This window comes from Podarcis erhardii (assembly GCF_964252035.2).
Source record: "Podarcis erhardii genome assembly, chromosome: 8".
Taxonomy (NCBI): Eukaryota; Metazoa; Chordata; class Lepidosauria; order Squamata; family Lacertidae; genus Podarcis; species Podarcis erhardii.
Genome location: NC_138499.1, coordinates 36643256 through 36667667, shown reverse-complemented (window position 1 = coordinate 36667667; position 24412 = coordinate 36643256). Strand labels below are relative to the sequence as shown.

Genomic DNA, 24412 nt, shown 5'->3' with positions numbered 1-24412 from the left:
TTGTTTTGCATGGTATTTAATGTTGTTTTTAAAATTGTTGTAATCTGCCTGGGACCTTAGGTTAAAAGGCGGGATGATGAAGATGATGTTCTGCATTGGTTTAAATGTGTAATTGTGGAAACAATTAGATGGGCTCTGGCAGAGCTCTTCCTCTTCTTTTTAAAAGGTAATTTTGAATTTAATTACTTTAATTTAATCTTGTAATGCTCTTACAAGTATTAAATTCATAATTCATTACTCACAAAATGGGGATTGCTGTGCCAGAAGCAAATGATAATAATTGTTTTTTTCTTAGGCATGACAGAGCTGATGATGATTCCAAGCACTAAAAGCAACGTCTTATGATGGTAGAATAAAATCTTTAAATGAAAAGGTATTGTTTTATGTGGGCAATGAACCTAGAGTATCGGGAATGGTAATTGCAGGGTGGGGTGCGGGGAAATACAGATACATGGAATTTGGCTTCAGGCTTTTTAGGTAAAGCCCATTACTGCTTCATGAAAATGGATGAAATAAGCCACACTAGGAACAGGATATTTTATAGGTAGGAAACTGAGAACTCAGTTGCATAACCAGCCTGCTGTGAAAATGAGCTATGAATATGGAATATATCTTTGAATCCCTCTTTAATGCTTAATCTCAGTCTTGAGAGTCACTGTGGTATTTTGGATAGAGCAGAGGGCTAGGATTGAGGGGTTCAAATCTCTATTTAGCCATGAAGCCAGTCACTATTTTTCAGCCTAACCTACTGCTACACTGTTTTTACCAGGATAAAAAGAGTGGGGGCTGGGGAGACATGCCCATCTCCTTAAGCTCCTTGGAGGAGAGAAAGGTTTAATGGAAAAATACATCTACATCACCACCACCTGAATGCTGTATGTTTTCAGATGCACATTTACTAGCCACCCTTTTTTCTGGATAAAGGTAAAGGGACCCCTGACCGTTAGGTCCAGTCGTGGACGACTCTGGGGTTGCAGGCGCTCATCTCGCTTTATTGGCCGAGGGAGCCGGCATACAGCTTTTGGGTCATGTGGCCAGCATGACTAAGCCGCTTCTGGCGAACCAGAGCAGCGCACGGAAATGCCGTTTACCTTCCCGCTGGAGCAGTACCTATTTATCTACTTGCACTCTGATGTACTTTTGAACTGCTAGGTTGGCAGGAGCTGGGACCGAGCAACGGGAGCTCACCCCGTCACGGGGATTTAAACCGCCGACCTTCTGATCAGCAATTCCTAGGCTCTGTGGTTTAACCCACAGCGCCACCCACGTCCCTTTTTCCTGTATATGTGCAGACAAATTCTGCCCTGGTTGTACAGTACATAGAAATATATATGCAAACATGTGGTGTCTAATAATATACAAACAGTAGTTTAAAAGAAGGCAAGTGGGAACAATAATAAAAAATAAACAAATACAGTGATACCTTGGTTCTCAAACTTAATCCGTTCTGGAAGTCCATTCCAAAACCAAAGCGTTCCAAAACCAAGGCACGCTTTCCCATAGAAAGTAATGCAAAATGGATTAATCCATTCCAGACTTTTAAAAACAATCCCTAAAACAGCAGTTTAACATGGATTTTACTAATGAGACCATTGAGCCATAAAATGAAAGCAATAAACAATGTACTGCAGTCACACAATCAATCAATCAATCAATCAATCAGTAGTTGAACTGGGTTCCACACAGTCACAAAAACACACACATAATAAATAGCAAAAACAGACAGACCTCAGCATAACACTCAAAACGGGAGTGTGGCACTCAAAATGGAAGTGTGGAATTCAAAACGGAAGTGTGACACTCAAATTGACAGCGTAACACTCAAAACGGAGAATGTTTGGCTTCTGAAAAACGTTTGTAAACCAGAAAACTTACTTCTGGGTTTGCAGTGTTTGGGTTCCATGTTGTTTGAGTTCCAAGGTGTTTAAGAACCAAGGTACCACTTACAGATAGGTAGCCGTGTTGGTCTGCCATAGTCAAAACAAAAAAAAATTCCTTCCAGTAGCACCTTAAAGACCAACTAAGTCAGTTCTTGGTATGAGCTTTCGTGTGCATGCACACTTCTTCAGATACCAAAATGTAATGCAAGGTACCACTGTAATTTCCAGATCTTAAGGGTTGTATTCGACTAAGCCCAACTCAAACTAGATCCATTGAAAGTAATGACACTTAAGTTACTCACGGTTAGTACAACATGACATCTTACTGTATGTGTTTTTCTTGCTTCTTTCTGATGGAGAAGAGATCCCTTTCTCTGTCATACTTGCTGTCTATGGCTTGCACAACAATCTCCTTCCTATTTCAGGCCCTCGCACCTGATTGAAAGTTGTTTGTGAGCGTTCCCTGGAATGGCACGTAATGTGGTGATAGTGGGGGGTCTGCACTGAGGGGTGGAATTGGCAGAAACAGAAGATACTTGCACAATATCTTTCTCTTGTATAGTGTTTCCTTCCATGTTCTGATTCCACAAAAAAACTCTACAAATCCCACTTGGAGGTCATGAATATGGAAAATGCAGCTGCCAAATTAAGAGGTAGTCATTGGAAATCTTAACATGTTTCCAGGACTATCAAATATCTTTGATAATGTTCTGGTAGGGCTTCTGTTGACTGTAATAAGAGCTGAAAATCTTTATCATCCCTAAACATCTGTAGTGAAAGGGAGCTAAGGGTACCACAAACTTCCACTGTACACACCTCACTCACATACACAACAGAAGGGGAAAGTCCAGCTCATGCTAAACTGCAAATATGTATTCTAGTCACAGTATCAGGATTGATTATTCCTCTCACCATGCAACAGGAGTATAACACACTGGCATTTTCGTGAGGTGATTACTTGTTGATCATACAGAAAAGACAAAGCATTTCAGTGTCTCAGGGCAAATCCAGTGGTTTCACTGGGGGAAAGGTATAGTTACTCTCCCAAGCAGTGATGGCAAGTAAACATATATTTTTCCCTGTGATACCATAGGTTTTGTCCCATTTGTTTCAAGACCCTGTCCCCACCGACCCAGAAAAAGAAAGAAAAAGATTTGCTTGAAAGTGATGCTTTAATTTCCTTTTCTGGCTTTAAATATGATCATTGTAAATGAAGATGCATCTTCCTGTATTATACTTTAGTCCCTTTGAATAAGGTTTGGTATTATTAGATTGGTTATTTTTTGTAAATTTCCATTGTTCATTTTTCAAGATTGAATATCCCATGTCTGCAGTACAGATGTAAAAATAAATAAATTCTAGTGCTCAATGTACTTCAAGATTATTATTATTATTATTAACTTGCACCCTCAAACTTGCAGTCAATAATAATTTTAATATTATTTTTACTGAGCACTACCCAGTCCAGTATTCTGAAGCTCCAAAGGATTAGGATCTACAAAGAATCATTCACTTTTATGCTTTTTACAAAAACCTAGAATCATAGAATCATAGAGTTGGAAGAGACCACAAGGGCCATCGAGTCCAACCCCCTGCCAAGCAGGAAACACCATCAGAGCACTCCTGACATATGGTTGTCAAGCCTCTGCTTAAAGACCTCCAAAGAAGGAGACTCCACCACACTCCTTGGCAGCAAATTCCACTGTCGAACAGCTCTTACTGTCAGGAAGTTCTTCCTAATGTTTAGGTGGAATCTTCTTTCTTGTAGTTTGGAGCCATTGCTCCGTGTCCGCTTCTCTGGAGCAGCAGAAAACAACCTTTCTCCCTCCTCTATGTGACATCCTTTTATATATTTGAACATGGCTATCATATCACCCCTTAACCTCCTCTTCTCCAGGCTAAACATGCCCAGCTCCCTTAGCCGTTCCTCATAAGGCATCGTTTCCAGGCCTTTGACCATTTTGGTTGCCCTCCTCTGGACACGTTCCAGTTTGTCAGTGTCCTTCTTGAACTGTGGTGCCCAGAACTGGACACAGTACTCCAGGTGAGGTCTGACCAGAGCAGAATACAGTTGCACTATTACTTCCCTTGATCTAGATGCTATACTCCTATTGATGTAGCCCAGAATTGCATTGGCTTTTTTAGCTGCCGCATCACACTGTTGGCTCATGTCAAGTTTGTGGTCAACCAAGACTCCTAGATCCTTTTCACATGTACTGCTCTCAAGCCAGGTGTCACCCATCTTGTATTTGTGCCTCTCATTTTTTTTGCCCAAGTGCAATACTTTACATTTCTCCCTGTTAAAATTCATCTTGTTTGTTTTGGCCCAGTTCTCTAATCTGTCAAGGTCGTTTTGAAGTGTGATCCTGTCCTCTGGGGTGTTAGCCACCACTCCCAGTTTGGTGTCATCTGCAAATTTGATCAGGATGCCCTTGAGTCCATCATCCAAGTCGTTGATAAAGATGTTGAATAAGACCGGGCCCAAGACAGAACCCTGTGGCACCCCACTAGTCACTCTTCTCCAGGATGAAGAGGAACCATTGATGAGCATCCTTTGGGTTTGGTCAGTCAGCCAGTTACAAATCCACTGAGTGGTAGCATAGTCAAGTCCGCATTTTACCAACTTCTTTACAAGAATATCATGGGGCACCTTGTCAAATGCCTTGCTGAAATCAAGGTAGGCTACATCCACTGCGTTCCCTTCATCTACCAGGCTTGTAATTCTGTCAAAAAACAAGATCAGGTTAGTCTGACATGACTTATTTTTCAGAAATCCATGCTGACTATTGGTGATCACAGTATTCCTTTCTAGGTGCTCACAGACTGTTTGCTTAATGATCTGCTCCAGAATCTTCCCTGGTATTGATGTCAGACTGACTGGGCGGTAATTATTTGGGTCCTCTCTTTTCCCCTTTTTAAAAATAGGGACAACATTTGCCCTCCTCCAGTCTGCCGGGACTTCGCCTGTTCTCCAGGAATTCTCAAAGATGACTGCCAGTGGTTCTGAGATCACATCTGCCAGTTCTTTTAATACTCTTGGATGCAGTTCATCTGGCCCATGGTTGTATCACTTTACAGAAGTGAAACAATTTTTTCCCATTGTCTGAGAAACAAAGCCTAGAATCCCATCCCCTTGCCAGCTATGGCAGGACTTAATAGCCACTGTTACATCCACAGCCCTGCTGCTCACACCACACAAGGTGGAGGGAGGGCAGGGCAAAAGTCTCTTTACTGTGCCAGCTCCTGGAATGGTATAATGAAAAGGCCTGGATTGGGCCCATTGCCATCAAGTGATGGTAGGTAGTAGGGTGAGCTCAGGATCCTATGGTGTCTGACACTTCTATTGGCTACGCTCAGACCCTCCAAGTGTCCCTATTTCCTAAGGACAGTCCAAGATTTACATCCTGGTTTCTGATTTGATGCTGTAATGTCCCACTTTTCCTTAGGACACCCCTATTTTCAATGGAGAAATGTTGGAGGATATGAAATAGGAAGTCCCTATTTTCACCAGAGAAATGTTAGAGGGCATGTACTCTCTGAAGGGATACTACCATAGGTAGTTTCTGTATGCTACTTGTAGTACATATCTACTGGTAGCATAGCTCCCCTGATGGAAGAGGCAAGCAGATCTGGACAAGACTGGGTACAGGAACAAATTTGCCTCATCCAAACTCCCTCTAGTATGGAAGATCAGGGCTTTGGATTATCTGCCCAGATTTATTAACTTTCCTCACTTACCATATCAGAGTAAGTTTTTGGTGCTTATTTCAGGAGTCCTGCATAATAGTAATAAACAAGGTTGTTGGTTGTTTTCTGTCCTTGGGATGTTAGGTAATAGAATAAAATTCTGGAGCTCTTCCAGTCCCCAAATATCTATTTCCTTCCAAGGGGAAGCTTATTTTTCTGCAAGCCATCAACACTTGTGGTTTGATTCAAGCCTGGAATGACCAACCTTCAGTCCAGATGAGGAACCTGTGGCCCTCCAGTTGCTGCTTGACTCAGCTTCCATTAGCCCCAGCCAGCATGGCCAGTAGTCAGAGATGATGAGAGTTGTTGTCCAACAATAATAGAGGTGGGGTGGGCACAAGTTCTGTGCTCTTGCTTTAGCCTGTGGAAATTTGTCTCCTGTTTTCATGTTAAAGAGAGAGAGAAAATTGGCAATTTGAGGTAATTGCTATTTGTATAATAAAATGGAACTTGGAAGAAACAGTATCGCTTTGAGAAATTGTTCTAAATGAATTACCAATTTCAGAGTATCTAAGAAGCGGAAGGGTTCAGAAGTACATTTTAAAAGCCACAAAAAAGCCAAACTTCCGCTATGAACTTAAGAAGCATCCATAACATCTTTACTGAGCACTACCCAGCAGTTATGAATTAGCATGCTAATAAAGTCTCACAGTTGCTTCTGACTTGCTATACAGATTTTGTCATTGTATTATTTCAAGGCAAAGAAGAACAAAATCCCAAAAACAAACACAGTGAATTAATGACGGGTTTCTTAATTGCTTGCCATTTTTTGACACAGTCCCTTTGGAAAGTGCTTTGTGTTGTAGGTGCCTCCATTCCGTCAGTCTTCCAGTTAATTATTGATTGAGCGGCAAATAACTGTGCTGAAAGAAAACAGTTTCAAAGGAGATGGGCATTCCTCTCTTCAGTGTTAGCTGAAGGAATGAGGAAGTGATGGTTTCAAGTAGGAAATTGGGCCAATATGAACAAATTAACCTCCAGTCTATGTTGCCTTTCACTGTATAAGCATTCATTAACCTCTACTGTTTCAAGCAGTTGTGACTGTGTAATATTGTGTAGAGGAAATACTGTATTTCTCCAGCATGCCACCATTAAGTCTTCAGGATTCTCATGTTATTTGGCTTTCCTTTAAAACATAACAAGTGTGATATTTAATGTCTTTTATTTAAAGAGCATTCTTTCCGCTCTGTATGAAGTACAGCCTGCTGCATGCTTGCTACCAGGCACATCTTGACATTTTGAAAACGAACACGGGTCTCCAGAGGGTGGGTGTTATGCTCACATCCAGCAGGTGCATAATCTAGCTACGCATACAGTTGTATTAAAAATGTATTAACTGCACTTCGTGATTAACACTGACTGAAGGGCCTTGGAAAACAGAGCTCACTCAATAGCAATCCATTAATATCATCTTGGTTTACAATGAGACAAGTGATATAGAGAGGGAAGGCAGGAGGGTGGAGTAGTGAGCAAATGCATGTAAACTTCTTCAATCAACATTGGCATAATCGTTTTGGCTGTGGGCCATCAAGTCATCAATCCTAGCTTTAATAGAGAGTGTTGTAAGGAGATTTCTACCAGAAGGCCTCCTAATGAGAGCTGATTGCACTAAAAAGTGCTGCTTAGAGAATTTGTACCAAAGTGTGGATGGTAGACATTATAACTTACATTTTGAAAGAAGCACACCTTATGGGGAAAGAAAACAACACTGGAATAAATTGTCCTATTAAAATTTCAGGGTATTTTATATTAAAGGTGAAAAGGTTAAGGACACCTGGATGGTTAAGTCTGGTCAAAGGTGAATATGAGATGCAGTACTCATCTCACTTCAGGCTAAGGGAGCCGGCGTTTGTCCACAGACTGCTTTCTGGATCATGTGGCCAGCATGACTAAACCATGATGCAATGGGATACTGTGGCGAGTGCCAGAATGCACGGAAACCTTTTCCTTTCCACCACAGTGGTACCTATTTATCTGCTTGCACTGGTATGCTTTCAAACTGCTAGATTGGCAGAATCTGGGATAGAGCAATGGGATCTCTCCCAGTTGCATAGATTCGAACCGTCGACCTTCTGATTGGCAAGCCCAATTACTATTTTATATTAGAACCGTGTCTGTGTGTATGTGTGTGTTTAGATACCTAGAGTAGTGATGGGGAACCTGTGACCCCCAGTCTAATTTCATGCTGCCCTCTGGATGTTGTATACATATGTATGCACACACAGTGTTTCACACACATACTGATTGATGCAGTGTCTCAGTGCTACAGTATACATCGTTTTTTTAGAAACAGCAGTTGACAGAAATTGGTATGTTTGTCAACTAGAGTCATAAACAGGCAAAAGAACAGCAGGAGCATTATATGACTGTAGGAATACTGCTGGGATACATCATGGAGAATTCTGCTGAAGCATTATTCTGCTAAATAGCACAACCTACCCTCTCCAAACAATGAATGGTAAAGTGCAATAGAAGGCTAATTGAGTGTGGATGGTAATAGCAAGGAAATTTCTGATAATTGCTAGATCTGTGTTGAACAGAGTAGGATCTAGGGGAGGTTCATAATAACAAATGAAAACCCCAAACCAATACAGCTCATATTGTTGTAAAGATTGGGGAGGGGTGCTAAGTATTTGAAAGGAGAACTGTGAACATTAATAGAAATAATAATGAGAGTCCTAAAACTGTACTGACATGTTCTGTATTTTGTATACAGTGGTACCTCGGGTTAAGTACTTAATTCGTTCCGGAGGTCCATTCTTAACCTGAAACTGTTCTTAACCTGAAGCACCACTTTAGATAATGGGGCCTCCCGCTGCTTCCGCACTGCCAGAACACAATTTCTGTTCTCATCCTGAAGCAAAGTTCTTAACCTGAGGTACTATTTCTGGGTTAGCGGAGTCTGTAACCTGAAGCATATGTAACCTGAAGCGTATGTAACCCAAGGTACCACTGTATTTGTATTTCAAATGTTTTCTATTTTGATGTTTCAAATGTTTGCTGTAAGTCATTTTGGGCACGACTTGTTGTGGAAAAGTGGAATACAGTGGTACCTTGGGTTACATACGCTTCAGGTTACATATGCTTCAGGTTACAGACTCTGCTACCCCAGAAATAGTGCTTCAGGTTAAGAACAGTTTCAGGTTGCTTCAGGATGAGAACAGAAATTGTGCTGCGGCAGCAGGAGGTCCCATAAGCTAAAGTGGTGCTTCAGGTTAGGAACAGTTTCAGGTTAAGAACAGGCCCTCGGAACGAATTAAGTACTTAACCCGAGGTACTACTGTAAGAGCATCTGCTTCATGCAGAAGGTTCTAGGTTCAATCTCTGGGTAGGGCTGGGAATGCCTCTTGACTGAGACTCTGGTGAGCTGCTGCCAGAGCAGGCAATATTGGACCAGATGGAGCAAATGCTCTGACAGCTTTCTGTGTTTCTTAACCACCCCTCTCTGACCGTGACTTTTGCCCTTTTTTAGTGTTTTCTCTAGAGTGCTTCTAAATATTTTAATGAGATATTGCTGCATTTTAAATTCAAAGAGGCAGCTGTAAGTTTGCTTGAAACAGTCATGTGCCATTCACTGGGAGAATTAAGGTGCTGTTTATTAATGATTATGTCTGCCCTTTGTCTTTAACATATGCTATAGAAAAGTGTGAATGCACCATTCTATCTGAGGCATGGTAAACTCTTCCTTAATACCTCTGCTGTTGAAATCCTCTTTATGCTTAATGTTTCTAAAATAATGAAGTAACCAGATTATGGTGCTTGATCATTGACCTTAGAAAATTATTAACATGTGCGTTTCTCTTCTTAATTGGCTAATGAGCCTACAATGCATCAGTTTTGTTTTGCTTCATATCTTTATACTGTATATAATTTCTGCAGAAGATATTTGCCCATCTATGGATATCTGTGTAAGATGTACTTGCTGGATTAGGAACCATATGTATAAATCAGATGCCCACCTGAATGCACAATGAAATAAAAATACAGTGGTACCTTGGTTTACAAACTTAATCCGTTTGGAAGTCCATTCTTAAACCAAAGCATTCTTAAACCAAGGCGTGCTTTCCCATAGCAGCGGGGGACTCAGTTTACAAATGGAACACACTCAACAGGAAGAAAAACATGTTCTGCTTCCAAGGCAAAGTTTACAAACCAAAACACCTACTTCCAGGTTTGCAGCGTTCTTAATCCAAGCTGTTCATAAACTAAGCTGTTCCTAAACCAAAGTACCACAGTACACTATTTGCTTTGATTGGATGCTTATTCTAATACATGCTGGGATGCATCTATCCATTAATGTTCTTGTACAATTAGATATGTGCCACTAAGGCTTATGTTATGTACCCCTCCCCCAAATTTCACGTTATCATCTGCTGTTTAAATTACTTTGAGAAACATTTGCCAAAGTAGTTTTTTAAGAAGTTATAAGAATATAAGAGGAGCCGTAATGATGTGGGGTGTAATCTACCGGGAGCAGTCAAGTACAACATTCCTTGTTTTGCTAGAGTGGACATGCATGGGAATGCTTGGTCCATCCAGTTAAACTTCCTATTTCTCCTGGCCTGGAGCATCCTTCCTTGCATGTGACTAGTAGGTGGATGTGACCTTACTTGACCTGGTAAAAGGTCCAGTCACACTGCCACCTCTCTCTCTTCCATCTTCTCTTTTGTCCTGCGAACTTCCTGGACTGAACTGCTTGTCAGCATCGCCCTTGAGCCAGTGCGCCAACTGGACTCATGCACTACAGCCCCGACTGGGCTAGGCGAGCTGGGTAGCACTGCCAGAGACCTCCTTTCCCACAGGAACAGGTCACAGTGCTGTGGACTCACAGCTTGGAGCTGAGAGCACCGGATTCACTGTCTCAATTATACAGTCGTCGCGCAGCAGCGTTTTGCAGAGTCTTGCAGAGTATAAACCACTCGGAGAGCAGCTCTGTAGAATATCCTCCTTTATTCTATAACTACAGCTATGATACAAACTATATACAGAGCTAAATATTCTGAGCATAAATCAATGCTATACTCTGAGTGCCTGCAGCTGCTCTTAGCAGCAATCTTATCTATAAACACGATCTCTTGCACTCTCTCTCCGACACACTGACTGACTCACACTCACACACAGACTGACTCACTCACTTGACTAATTAAGTAGAGAGCAGTACATTGCTCCTCCTCTCTGTAGAGTCAGCAGAGACCTCAGGAGATTCTCAGGAGATTCTTGGGTATGGGAGGGGTGAAATCTCCTCATCCTCCCCCATTTCATCCGACCATTCAAGAATCTTTAACATAACTGCAATTTACACACACACTCCAAAAGTTGTTCTCTGCTTACAACCTTGGTAAACATATTTGCAGGTATCTCTCTCTCCCCTTATCTAAGACACTTTATCACATCATTAAACAGTTACTATAACCTCTCTGTGTCTATTAGGAAAGAGTTAAAGCATAAATCTCAACCTGTAGTTTACACAAAATACACATTGTGAATATACAAATGAATAAGCAGCTTCTAGAAAAATCTTCATACACATTTCTTCCTCTCAGATACAAATTGACATTTCTAATTAGGCAGATTTGAACAAACCACTTTAAACACATGCTTGCTCCTTCAATCCTGATCCTTCAAATGTCAGGTAAGGAAATAAATGAAGCGTTTTGTGCTACTACTCTCAGCACACTTCATGCTAGGTTTAAAAACCCCACCAGAGTTGCATGTGACCGCAGCCTTTGCAAACTCTTCAGAAAACCTTTTCGGTGGTACACCCTTGGTTGTTCTCTCAGATCTGCGCAAAACTCTCTGATCCTCTTGTTCTGGTGCTTCCTCCTCTTTGGGAGAATGGGGAGCTAAAGTATATGAAGCTGCTAAGTCTGAATCAGCGGCAGACTCACCTGAGGCTCTTGGGCTCTGATAATCTGTGCCATCATCTGGATCTACATTGGCATCAGGATTATCAATCACATCAGAACTTGCCTCCCTCTTAACTTTCTTTGCCCCTTTTGCACCATCATCACAAATGGGATGGCACTGAAAAACGCCAACTCTGTCCCATTGTGGATTGTCGTCAATACTCCTGGTCAGCCTTATGGTTTTCGTGTCTGTGATCAGGACACGATAAGACCCTTTCTCATATCCTAGGAAAACACCATGTTCTCCACGCTTACTCAGTTTGTCACCCTGCGAGGTGTGCACCCAAACCTCCAACCAAAAATTTTAAAGTGCTTCACACATGGCTTCCTTCCGTGAAGCATCTCATATGGGGTGCAATTTACACTAGACTGGTACCTCCTGTTATACACGTGACAGAAAAACGAAAGAGCTTCGGCCCAAAAAGGATTGGGCAGCCCTGAATCATGTAACAGTGTTCTAATTCCTTGCTGCAGGGTCTGGTTCATTCTCTCACATAAACCATTCTGCCAGGGCGATCTGGGCGTGGCGGTCCTATGCTCAATGCCCTGTTCAGAAAGAAAAGCCTCAAACTCTTCTGAACAAAACTCTCCACCCCTGTCAGTGAAAAGATAACATACATTCTCATTATGTACATTCCTGAGCCATTTACAAAACTGACGAAACTTAGTAAAGGCTTCAGACTTTTTCTGCAGCAAATAGACCCATGCATATTTAGAGTAGGAGTCTATCAAAACCATGAAAAACCTTGAATTGCCTCTAGAGAGCGCTAGAGGCCCCACTAAGTCTGCATGAATGACTTCATATGGTTTCTTGGCCTCTCTCCCAGACTCTGTACCTTTGGGAGCTTGCTTTGCCTTACTCTCAGCACAAGAAACACATTTCATGTGGTAGGGACATTCTTTTAGCTTCATACCCTGAACCATATCAGGCATTTTTGCCACAGCCTGGAAATTCAAATGACCATAAACACGGTGGTAATAATGAATACATTGGTCATGCATCTTCTCATTCTTATCAATAGACAAATTGCAACACTCTTTCTCAGTTGCTTCTGCAGTACCTGTACCTGAAACAAAAGGCAATTGATACAGACCATTTACACATTTTGCATATAGAATGAGCTTGCCATCTTGACGAATTTCACAGCGAGATTTAGCAAACACCACCTTAAAACCCTGACGATCAAGCTGGGAAACACTCAACAAATTGTCCTGAATATCAGGCGCATACAGGACATTCTTAATTGTTGCATTCAGGCTCTTTAAGAACACAGTTCCCTTAGCCTCACTCATGAGAACTGTCCCATCTGCTTGATGAATTTCTTTCTCTTGCTTCTCAAGCTGAACAAAGAGATCTTTATCTTTGGCTACGTGGTTAGAACAGCCAGAGTCGATCACGAAGAAACTCCGCCCACGTTGATTGGAGCAGCGAGAGATCAAGGCCTTTGAAGTAGCAGGTGCTTGGGGATTTCGTCCTCCTCCCCCTCTGCCTCTGAAGTTTCCCTTTTTCTTTGAAGATTTCTTGCAGCACTGGAAACTCAAATGGCCTTGTGCTCCACATGAAAAGCACCGCTTCAACTTTAGCACCGCTTCAACTTTAGTGCTGGCCAGAATGTGCACAGGCCATGTCTGCTATTACTTAGAGCAAGACACTTCCCTCGTGCAAACACAGATAAAGCCTTGGACTTCTTCAGCCACTCTCTCTCCCACTCAAAGCGCAATTAACAGGCAAACAGGGATGCTATTTTCTTTCTTTGGCAGTCAGCAACATACCTCAAGCAGCAGCAACAGCAACAGCGGCAGCTTGAGCACTCTGCTCCAACACAGCTCTGCTTCTAGGCACCACAAATCAGTCCAGCATGCAGCCTCCGTTCCGCCGTCCAGCGATCAGCAACAGAAACCTCTGGCGACTGGGACGACTGGGATGACTGGAACAACGACTGGTCAGACGACTGGGCCCATAACCGATGTCAGCATCGCCCTTGAGCCAGTGCGCCAACTGGACTCATGCACTACAGCCCCGACTGGGCTAGGCGAGCTGGGTAGCACTGCCAGAGACCTCCTTTCCCACAGGAACAGGTCACAGTGCTGTGGACTCACAGCTTGGAGCTGAGAGCACCGGATTCACTGTCTCAATTATACAGTCGTCGCGCAGCAGCGTTTTGCAGAGTCTTGCAGAGTATAAACCACTCGGAGAGCAGCTCTGTAAAATATCCTCCTTTATTCTATAACTACAGCTATGATACAAACTATATACAGAGCTAAATATTCTGAGCATAAATCAATGCTATACTCTGAGTGCCTGCAGCTGCTCTTAGCAGCAATCTTATCTATAAACACGATCTCTTGCACTCTCTCTCCGACACACTGACTGACTCACACTCACACACAGACTGACTCACTCACTTGACTAATTAAGTAGAGAGCAATACATTGCTCCTCCTCTCTGTAGAGTCAGCAGAGACCTCAGGAGATTCTCAGGAGATTCTTGGGTATGGGAGGGGTGAAATCTCCTCACTGCTGGCTGCCAGCCAAGCAGTCTTCCCAGGTTATCCCCATATGGGGTAAACCTGTTCGTACATGTTTGTAACTGTAAGCCTAAAGCCTGCCTTAAGGGGTCACACTGCTCTGCCTGATCGTGAGTGAAACTACTTTTTGTTACTATGAATAAGACTGTGGCGTCTTTATTCTTTTAGGAGGGATTCAAAAGGGGTCTTACCAGGAATCTTAGAATAATAGAACATATCTCAGTCTAGACAAGCCAGATTGAATCGCTTGTTGTCTTAAGAAACTCACACGAGTTTGCAACCAGCTTTCTGCTACGTAAGAAGGGGAATGCACTCTGCTAAGTGAAGGAACTTGCTAGCGCAAGCTAGGAAGGATATTACTAAACAATGTATCATCTCCTGCCACCCTCAACATTCCCACAAATGGATCAGATAAAAGACTCACCTAGTGCAGTATTCTTTCCCCACAGTGGTCAGTCAAAGGCAAATGGGAAACCCATAAACTTGAAGTGAGCACAAATAAGCCTCTCTTCACTTGCATTCTCCAACCACTGGTTTTCAGAGATAGTACACAACCATTGTAACTAGTAGCTATTGACTTAGTGTAGAATTCAATTATCTTTTACTCAGGGTAGACTGAATGAAACTATTGGACTGGGTTAGGTCCATTAATTTCAATAGGGCTCCACTAAGTAAAACTTAGCTGAATGCTATCCTTAATTTAATTTTATTTTTTCTGTCTCCCTCTCCCCCCCCCTTTCTTTCTGCAAGAAGGAAACAGTACTAATTGCCACAGTGGAGAGCAGTTGGCCACAGAAAGGTTCATGGAGGGTTCTGGGTTTCTGTCAAAATTGGAAGAGCAGGGGTTTTTTTTAACCAAAGTTGTCTAAATGAAAAATATTGCTGTACAAAGGACACATTGCACAGATCACTGCACCGCACAAAGCTTTGTGCCTGAACCCATAAAATGAAAGGTCACCACATATTTTTTCCCTTTCTTTTCTTTTCTTCCAAGCTTGTGGGACTTCAGCAGTAATTCAATGAGTTTCAAAAAGACTGAGGTGAAAAAAAGAGAAAAATTTTGGGGTCACTTTGCTGCTCCTTTTTCTTGGCTCCAGAACTATTCAGTCAAGCTGGTTTTGAGGTACACATGCCTCTTAAGAAAAGTCTTGCTATCGCTGTTTCATGTTTGAATGAGGAACACAGACAGCAAATTCAGAGAGATCCCACGGAAAGTGAAATTCAATATTGCAATGCCTTATATGTACTTTTCTCCCTGGGAGAGTGGTGGGGTGAGGTTTTGTGCAAACCTGAGATTATGAGTGCCTTTCAAACAAGGAATAATAATAATAATAGTAATAAATTATTATTATTATTATTACTTATACCCTGCCCATCTGGCTGGGTTTCCCCAGCCACTCTGGGCAACTTCCAACAAAATATTAAAAATACAACAAAACATCAAACATTAAAAGCTTCCCTAAACAGGGCTGCCTTCAGATGTCTTCTGAAAGTCAGATAGTTGTTTATTTCCTTGACATCTGATGGGAGGGCATTCCACAGGATGGGCACCTCTGCTGAGGCCTTCTGCCTGGTTCCCTGTAACTTTGCTTCTCACAGTGAGGGAACCACCAGAAGGCCCTCAGAGCTGGACCTCAGCTGAACAATGGGGGTGGAGACGCTCCTTCAGGTATACTGGGCCGAGGCCGTTCTTTCATACACTTGGCTTCAGTATATACATACTGGACCAAATTCCATAGCATGAAGATGTGTTTACTTTCCTAGATAGCTTACCTGGTTGCTATCTGCCATTGAGTGGGATAGGAGAGGAGGCAGAAAAATCTGACCCACAATTCACTAGCAGCAAAAGCCCCAAAGGGAAGCTTGGCTTCAATTAGTGCTCTGGGGAGCTGGATAAGTCCTGCTGCTGTCCAGTTGCAAGCCAGTGCTGAGATTTGGCTCCAAAGGGTGTAATTCTGAAGCTGAAGAGTCTACCTGTGTTTGCTTTTATCCTGGAATGTTTGGTGGCTCTCTGTAGCCTATTCATTGGAATGAGTTTTTGCTGGCGTGAGAGACTGGTTGTGTGTAGAGCATGGAGTGCAGGACACAGCCACTTGACCAGTTCAGGGTGAGAGCCTGTAGTGGGCAGTGGAAAAGAATCTCCTTGGGTGAGAAACTCTATGCCCCGTGCTAACCCAGATTATGTTATTTTACTAGATCTCCTTTGGCTCCTGTCATTCCACAGGGGATGTGCAGAATGCCTCTCTGGTTTTCTTCACCATTTCATCACATGAAGCTTTGTTTTTATTACCTGAGTAGCAGAAGACTTCCCATTGACTCAAAAGATTTACTTTTCTTGTCAGCTGAGCACAATAGCCATCTCTGGATATTTGCCTGTTCTGATAGGAGTGGTCTATTAGGATAGAAAAATGCATTGATTTGATACTTCTATAAATTGTATCTAGTGCTTTATAATGTGTAGACCATGACAAACAGAGAATTAGAGTTGGGTTTTGGATCAGTGATCTACTCTTTTGTATGGCTAGCAATTCTTTCAGGGATGGAAAAGCTGTAAATTTCATGATCCTTTGCATAGGGTGCACTGGCATTTAAATAGTATTATGTTCTTTGTCTGAAATTCCATTATATGCGCATTATTCCAGGTGTTTGTGGGATTCAGCCAAAAGTCTCAATGCTACTGTTTTTTGGTCAGTTACAGCTGCATGGAAGAGTTGTAATACAATTTTAAACCCCTTTTCCATAATATGTTGGTCCTGTGGGTCTTCATTACAGTAGCTAGACTACTACTAGACCAGAGTATCTCTTTCACAGAGTGCAGCTTTAGTTTTAAAATATTTGCTTAGTGAAAATGCAGCAGTCAATCTGTAAAGTAATGCAATAGAAAACATAAATAGTCTTTGACAGATGTGTGTTAGGAAATAATTTTGATAAATGTTTCCTTTTGCTGACAAAGAGTTTTAAGCAATGATGTTTTTGAACTCGATAGCTGAAGTTCCAGTTGGATACCCATTTTTCATCTGGCCTGGTCATTAGATTTGCTTTCACTGTTTGAGCCATGATTTGAATCCAGGTTTCCCTGGTCCAAGACAATTACACCACAATAGTCCGCTGAGCATCCATTTTCCTCAAAGATCTCTCTACAGAAGGGTTTAGCCAAAACAAACCATGCAGTTTCACTTTTTAAATGTTTATGTACCTTCCCCCCCCCAGCAACAACTGGTGCTCAATCTTTTGAAAATACAATTATTAAAACCAACTAAAGGCAGACAATAAAGCAATTCAGATGCAGCAGATTATATACACCCCCTCAATCCCACCAGCACCATGAATTCATTTAAGAAAATGTGCATATGTTTGCTTAATTTTAATTCTTATTCTCATTACAACAGCACACAAATATATATATATAGTAGAAGAGGGGAATTAGGAAGTGTGAGGATTCAGCAGGAATGTGTGAACATGTGAGGATTGCCATTTGATGATTATAGTTCTTAGGCTGCCTCTGATACTTGGATCTTTAGCAGCCTTTTAATGGTTTCAACTTGAATTGCAATTTGGCATTCGTTGACAGGTGAGGTAATGGCACTCTTCCTTTGATTCATGAATTGACTTTGATTTCTCACATTTTTAGTGTCATGTGATTACCGAGCAATTCTTGATCTATGTAATATCCCAAGATGTGCATGACAAGATGAGTTTGGCTGCAGCCCCTACCCAGCCTGCCTGCCAGCAAGCACTACTAACATGTGGGCCACAGCACTATCATAGTCTGTATCAAGGAAATTCAAATTTTACATCCAACCCCCCCAACACAAAGGCTGTGTCCAAAAGTAAGCAAAACATGTATAGTTTTGCATATATGGTGCCAACTCACAAATTTTATTTTCGACTGTAGCAGAATGAGAGTTGAGGGCTGGGGACAGGGGAAGTCTGTGGTGCAAACTTAAAGGCCTTTCAGTAATAAATTTCCCAGAAGTATCCATGTTAGTTTTTTAAGATTTTCAGGACACCAAATTCTGTCAGCTGTCAGATTGTAGAACTTTGTTACTAATGGGCGTAAAGATGACTTGTAAATGTTATCTTGGCAAACAATGTATCTATTTTTGACATGTCCCCCCTCCAGAAAAAGCATATATTTTCACTTGAATTTTTCTTTTTTGTTTGTGAAGACTTTGCCCAATCATTCACTGAGCACACACATTTTTGAGGATTTTATATTCACATGAGTATTTTAAAAAGAGAGCTGTATCAATAATTATTAGGAATGTAAGTTACAAGTCCATTTCAACATGTAGCTCTTTACCAATAAGAGATTCTGTGAAATTCACTGACAAATCAACTGCAGGACAGATGATACTCCTGGGGTTTGCTTCCTTCCAGCATTTAACCATTACAGCTATCTTCTACACTAGCACTGTGGGGCTGTTTTTCTATACATAGTTGTGAAAATTCAAGCTATGGCATATGCCTTGAAGCAGTGTGGTGGTGATGATGATAAGAGCCCAAGGCAAGAGAACATGTCTCATTCCCAAGAAAAGCCATACTTTGGCCTTCAGTCGACTCTGTGAAGGACAGATATGATGGCAGAAATTGAAATAATAGTTGTATTTTCACCATCTTTACTTGTCCCATGATGGCTGCTGAGTATGTTGAATAGTGAAGGACTTAGGTGAAACTGAGTATCTGAGGCAATCTGACATTTGATGCTACCTCCATGGTTTCAGTAAGCTTGTCTAAAATGTCAGGTTCCCATCACACATTTGACATGTTTATACAACAATTTGGAAAATATGGAGAATGAAAGGGGAATGTGAAAATAGAAACAGAAGCAGGTGAACAGGTACACAGAGAACACATGATGTAACTACTATATGAAGGATTTCCATTTGGAAACATTAAACCAGTGTGATTCTTTTATTTCTGGGTATGCTTTTGTACATGTATTAGGATGTGAGAGTTCCCAGTTTTTGTTGTAAAAGTTATCAGTCTGGTGCCAACACAGTTTGAGATGTGAAAACTTTTCTAGCCTTGATTTTCTGCATGGCCAGTTAACAAGATAAATTCCTTATGCAACAAAAGTAATGGAATAATTACCAGTCTTTTTGACTAGGTCTTAAGAGTGATACTTACACTGTGAATGACTGATTTAATCCTAACTGAGGTATTTTTATGTTCTGTTTCTTTACAGTTAGCTGCCCTGGAGAGACAAATCTTTGACTTTCTTGGCTTCCAGTGGGCTCCTATCCTTGGTAATTTCCTGCACATAATAGTTGTCATTTTGGGTTTGTTTGGAACCATACAATACAGACCTCGGTATATAGTTGTGGTAAGTTTTGAGTTCATTGATTTTTATTAAAATGGATAATATAATATTTCAGCTCAGTTATAATTTTAAACAACTGAATAATGTGGGTGGCTTTTTTTAAATGCAACATTACATTTTTGTTCAGTTCTCCAGTATGTTTCATCTATTTATACCATGAATATTGTCAATCTCCTTTTGAGCAGGAAAATAAGTACTAAAACCTGAGTAGAATATTAGAATTAAACCATATGTCCGCAAAAATGTGAAACAGATGCAAATATGTTCTACAAGCAGTATCCTCTGAAAATGTCACACCTTAGTTGGGGTAATTGACCTTGTAGGACATCTCAAGCAGTTCTGCATTCAGGTCTCCCTAATAGCTGGCTGGGCATTGGTAAGAGAAGCAGTCCCAGAGGATATGACACTCCCTGCCCCCAGCCAGTATTGATGAATGGAGGCAGCTAGTATGTAGCACTGATACCTTCCTACCACCAGAGAGGAGTTCCATGGATGGAGAAGCTCCACCACTGCTGTGTCCAAGCAGGCAGAAAGCCAACAGGAAGGCCCAATACATGACATTTGACAGCTAAGGGTGGGACACCAGCAGCTTTAGACCCATTTTAAAGTAATTTTTGCAGTCATGAACTAAAACAAGATAAATTCCTTGGTATGTGACAAGAATTCCTTATGGATGTAAAGCCCCACAGATCCTTGGGCTGGCCAGCTACACTAGCCTGGAGCTGATGGAATGAAAAGGGGTGGGGCAAGAAAAACTTAACCCACTTTTCTAGCTGGCATGAACCTCTAGGTTTTGGGATATAGCTGTATATCCACCTTTTTTCTCTCCCCCGCCCCGGCCAACCAATTTGGATAGCTCTGCCCTTCATTTGTTTACCATTTCTGATTTTTATCATGACCTTTTAAATAGACTCAGAAGAGAACCTCCTCCCCAGTGAATTCACTCTTTCTGCAATTCACACTCCCTTCCCCAACCAATTAATTGAGTTTTGGAGGTCATGTGAGACTGCTTTGAATTCCTGCAGACTTTAGTGACTGAGCCTGAAGGCAGTGAAAGATAGGAATTTAAAAAAATAAATAACACTGGAGTGCCCATAGGCTTTTACATCAATTATGTAAACTTCCACAATTCTAAGCACAGGCCATGTATAACTTTCAGCTGCATAGTTTTCCACTGGAACAAAGGGGAAAGAACAGGGGATCTCTACAGCTTAACCTATCCAGAAATCAAGCATTCTGAAGCCATCTGAAAAACTAGCTTCCTTCACATACCGCTGACCCCTCGCTGGCTGGAAAGGTTGAATGCTTATTGCTTTCCCCCTGAAAATGTCAGCGTTTGGGATCTCTCTGTAATTTTATCGGTAATGGCTTTTGAGGTATAAAGATCACTACTTCTTTTTTAAAGGATATCTATTGGAGAATTTTTATAAAGCATGCTTTTAAAGTTTATTTCTGTATTGATGATTTGAGTCCTGTAGTTCTTTAAGTATGGTGACACCGCAGAGACCTTCAGAATGAAAGTCTTGATGAAGACTAGCCCTTTGTCGGAGGACCTTAAGGGGTTTTTTTGGGGAGGCATAATTTTCATGTGGTTGGGGGTGCTTTTGAAAAATCAGCTTTACCTTCTCAGCTGGAAAACATTTGAAAAGGTCCTAATTGCCTTCTGTGCATTACCATAAAATTCAACATTCTTTCTCTGCCCCCCACCCCATTGACCCCTGTCCCACCACTGCCCAGTCCTCTCCAGAATGGGTAGAAATGGGTGCAAATAAGACTGGAAAGGCTTTACCCTTGGACTTCCTAATTACTGTAAGTCATTATGCAGAGACATCTTGTCGTAAGTACAGTCTTGGTGAATAGTGTGTTAAGTAGCTGGCATAATACTTGCGCAGGTACAGAATCCCACAAATTAATTCACTCAGCTTCAGAATGGGGCCAGTCAGCCTGAATTTCTGATTCTTATTTCTTATATATACCAAGGCTGTAGAAAACTTAAGGATGCTTCATGTACCGTATATACTCGAGTATAAGCCGACCCGAATATAAGCTGAGGCACCTAATTTTAGGGGGAAAACTGGGAAAACTTATTGACTTGAGTATAAGCCAGTTTACCACACCACAAACCTGGTGGTGGCGGCAGCAGAGGAGGAAGAACAAGCAGCCTGAAAGGGCTGCTTTCGGGCTGCTCGCTCCTCCTCCACCACCGACAGCGGCAGAGGCGGAGGAGGAGGAAGGAGCAGGCGAAAGGGCTCCTTTTGGGCTGCTGCTTCCCTCTCCACTGACCCTGACAGCAGGAAAGGCAGAGGAGGAGGAAGGAGCAGCCGCTCGTCCTGCTGCTGCTGCCTCTGCTGCTCGCAAGAGCAGGCATAGGAGCCCGGTTGGGAGAGGCACAGCTTTTGCATCTCATTTGGAAACCAAGGCCCCAGCATCTGGAGGAAGAATGGAGAAGCACACAATGCCAGATGCTTGAAGTCCAGTGTGAAGTTTCCACAGTCTGTGTTGATTTGGGGAGCCATGTCATCAGCTGGTGTTGGTCCACTGTGCTTCATTAAGTCCAGGGTCAACGCAGCCGTCTACCAGGAGATTTTGGAGCACTTCATGCTTCCACAGACGAGCTTTATGGGGATGCTGACTTCATTTTCCAGCAGGACTTTGGCACCTGCCCACACTGCCAAAAGTACCAAAACATGGTTCAGTGCCCATGGGATTACTGTGCTTGATTGGCCAGCAAACTCGCCTGACCTGAACCCCATGGAGAATCTATGGGGCATTGCCAAGAGAAAGATGAGAGACATGAGACCGAGCAATGCAGAAGAGCTGAAGGCTGCTATTGAAGCTTCCTGGTCTTCCATAACACCTCAGCAGTGCCACAGGCTGATAGCATCCATGCCACGCTTCATTGAGGCAGTAATTGATGCAAAAGGGGCCCAAACCAAGTACTGAGTAGATATGCATGCTTCTACTTCTCAGAGGGCCAATATTGCTCTACTTGCAATCCTTGTTTTGCTGATTCCATTTAATATTCTAAATTTCTGAGATTGTTAATTTGGGGTTTTCATCAGCTGTGCACCATGAACATCACAATTATAACAAATAAAGGCTTGACATATCTCGCTTTGCATGTCGTGAGTCTATCTCATATATTAGTTTCACCTTTTAAGTTGAATTACTGAAATAAATGAACTTTTCCACGATATTCTAATTTTCCAAGTTTCCCCTGTAATTATCCTACAAGCACACTTTTGCAAAACTACCTCTCCCCCCCCCCCGGCCAATTTCTTTGTTTGATATATGGCAAAGCTTCAGCTGTTTCAAGAAAGTGCTTTTCAGTTCAAATTTTTTTTTATATTCCTTCCACATTTTCTCATAGCATGGGAGATTCCCAAGCTGTTACTGATTAAGGATGATAAGAGTGTATTTGCTCAGTTTTCTCTTAGTACCACTGGTGTTTTACATCTGTGAAGTGATGCTTCACATAGCTAAAATTGGCCAAATATAGTCCGGGGGGTGGGGGAATGAAATAAAATCAATTTACACGTTTCTCCAAGAAATGAAAATAGGACATGTTTTCCCTCCAGGGGAGCACAGAGGGATTTAATATTTGCATAGATCATTTTATGCTACCTAGTGTCTCTTGCAAAGTCGGAATGTATGTAATATAAATGCCTAAAGAGAAAGAGTTAGATTAGGGCGGGAAAGAAACCAAATCTTTTGAGAGTAATAAATGCAATACGTACAAGAAGTGAAACCAGATTACTTGGATTTAAGCCAGCTTGGACAGCAGAGAGCAACAAGAAAGGCAATTCCACACTGAATTCAAAAATATGTTTGATAAGGCAGAGCTTTTCTGTGGAAAAAGTGATTTTGAGGAATGTTCTGTCCTATTGTCTTGTCCTGTAATTTCCCTGGTCAATCACAAGCCAAGCTAGACTGGGTCACGGATTATTGTAAAAGGCATTTTGAAGGTGTATGAGCCTGGAGCTGGCATTCTTGGTGCTTTGCTGAAGGCAACGACTGATTGAACAGCTACAATGACAGTGTGACTGGATAGATTTCTTATCAGCCACTCCACAGAATTCCACACACTCTGGTAAAATTACCAGCTACTTTCCTCAAAAAGACTCGAGTAAGAGAACTCAGAATGAGAGTATTCTAGATGTAGCTATGCCTTTGCCACTCACAGTGTTGGATTGGTCAACACAGCTAAAGGACTTGCAAACAAACAACAAGAGGACAAACCATCCAACAAATTTGGCCCAAGAACTTGCCATAGCAGAGAATGCTACAAAGGCTAATACAGCCAACACACCTGATGCTAATCCTCATTTGTCACCGCTGGAACTTGGAAGCAACCTTTCAACCCATTGGCTGAAAGCCAATGACAGCGGAACAGAAATGCGGGGTGATTATCTTCAGGAGCAGATATACCAGATCTCTACGGATCTCCTTAACGTCAAAAATTTTTTAGCGATAACAAACGGGCTTCTCCTGACCCTAGTGGATAATTTCAAACAACATGTGAGCGCTTCAGTCCAGAATACAAATACCCTAGCCAGCCCGGACCCACCACTCCCCAGCAAACCCCGGAGGAAAAAAAAAGCTGAGCCTAAGATGAAGAAAAGCAAAAATATGAAAAATCTAAGGCGGCTTAAGACAACTCACCGTACCTGTAAAAAATATTGGCAGAAGCTCTTTAACCTTCTTCCATCCCTTTCTACAAGTGGAACAAACAAATCCAACTCGAGTGCCATCAAAGAGACACGTAAAGTAGATACACCTATAAAAGAATCTAAACCAAGTTTTGAAGAATTAACACCGAGCTGGGACAAAGGAACTAATCCAGCTACAATTATACCGCCCCAGAGTCCTCTTATGGCCAGCACAGAATCTGTAGACAGAGGTGAGCTGGCGACCCAAACTATTGAGGGGAACCACTCCTCTCAAGCTCGACAGATGTTGTGTCCCAAAAGAGAATGGAGTTTAGTCCTAATCCCACAAAAGCTTGTCTTTGCTAATTACCCTAAACCG

At 41.9% G+C, this 24412-nt stretch overlaps 1 protein-coding gene across 3 annotated transcripts in view; it reads left to right on the top strand.

Moving 5' to 3' along the window:
* NKAIN3 (sodium/potassium transporting ATPase interacting 3) overlaps window positions 1-24412 on the top strand; it is a 214273-nt gene that overhangs the window by 78220 nt on the left and 111641 nt on the right. For all 3 annotated transcript variants that reach the window (XR_014159606.1, XM_081874835.1, XM_081874836.1), the window contains exon 2: window positions 19250-19387. Coding sequence is in view for 2 of the 3 variants with exons in the window: in XM_081874835.1 (XP_081730961.1) it covers window positions 19250-19387 (138 nt within the window). In the remaining variant the exon portion in view is untranslated. The remainder of the gene's footprint in view (window positions 1-19249; window positions 19388-24412) is intronic.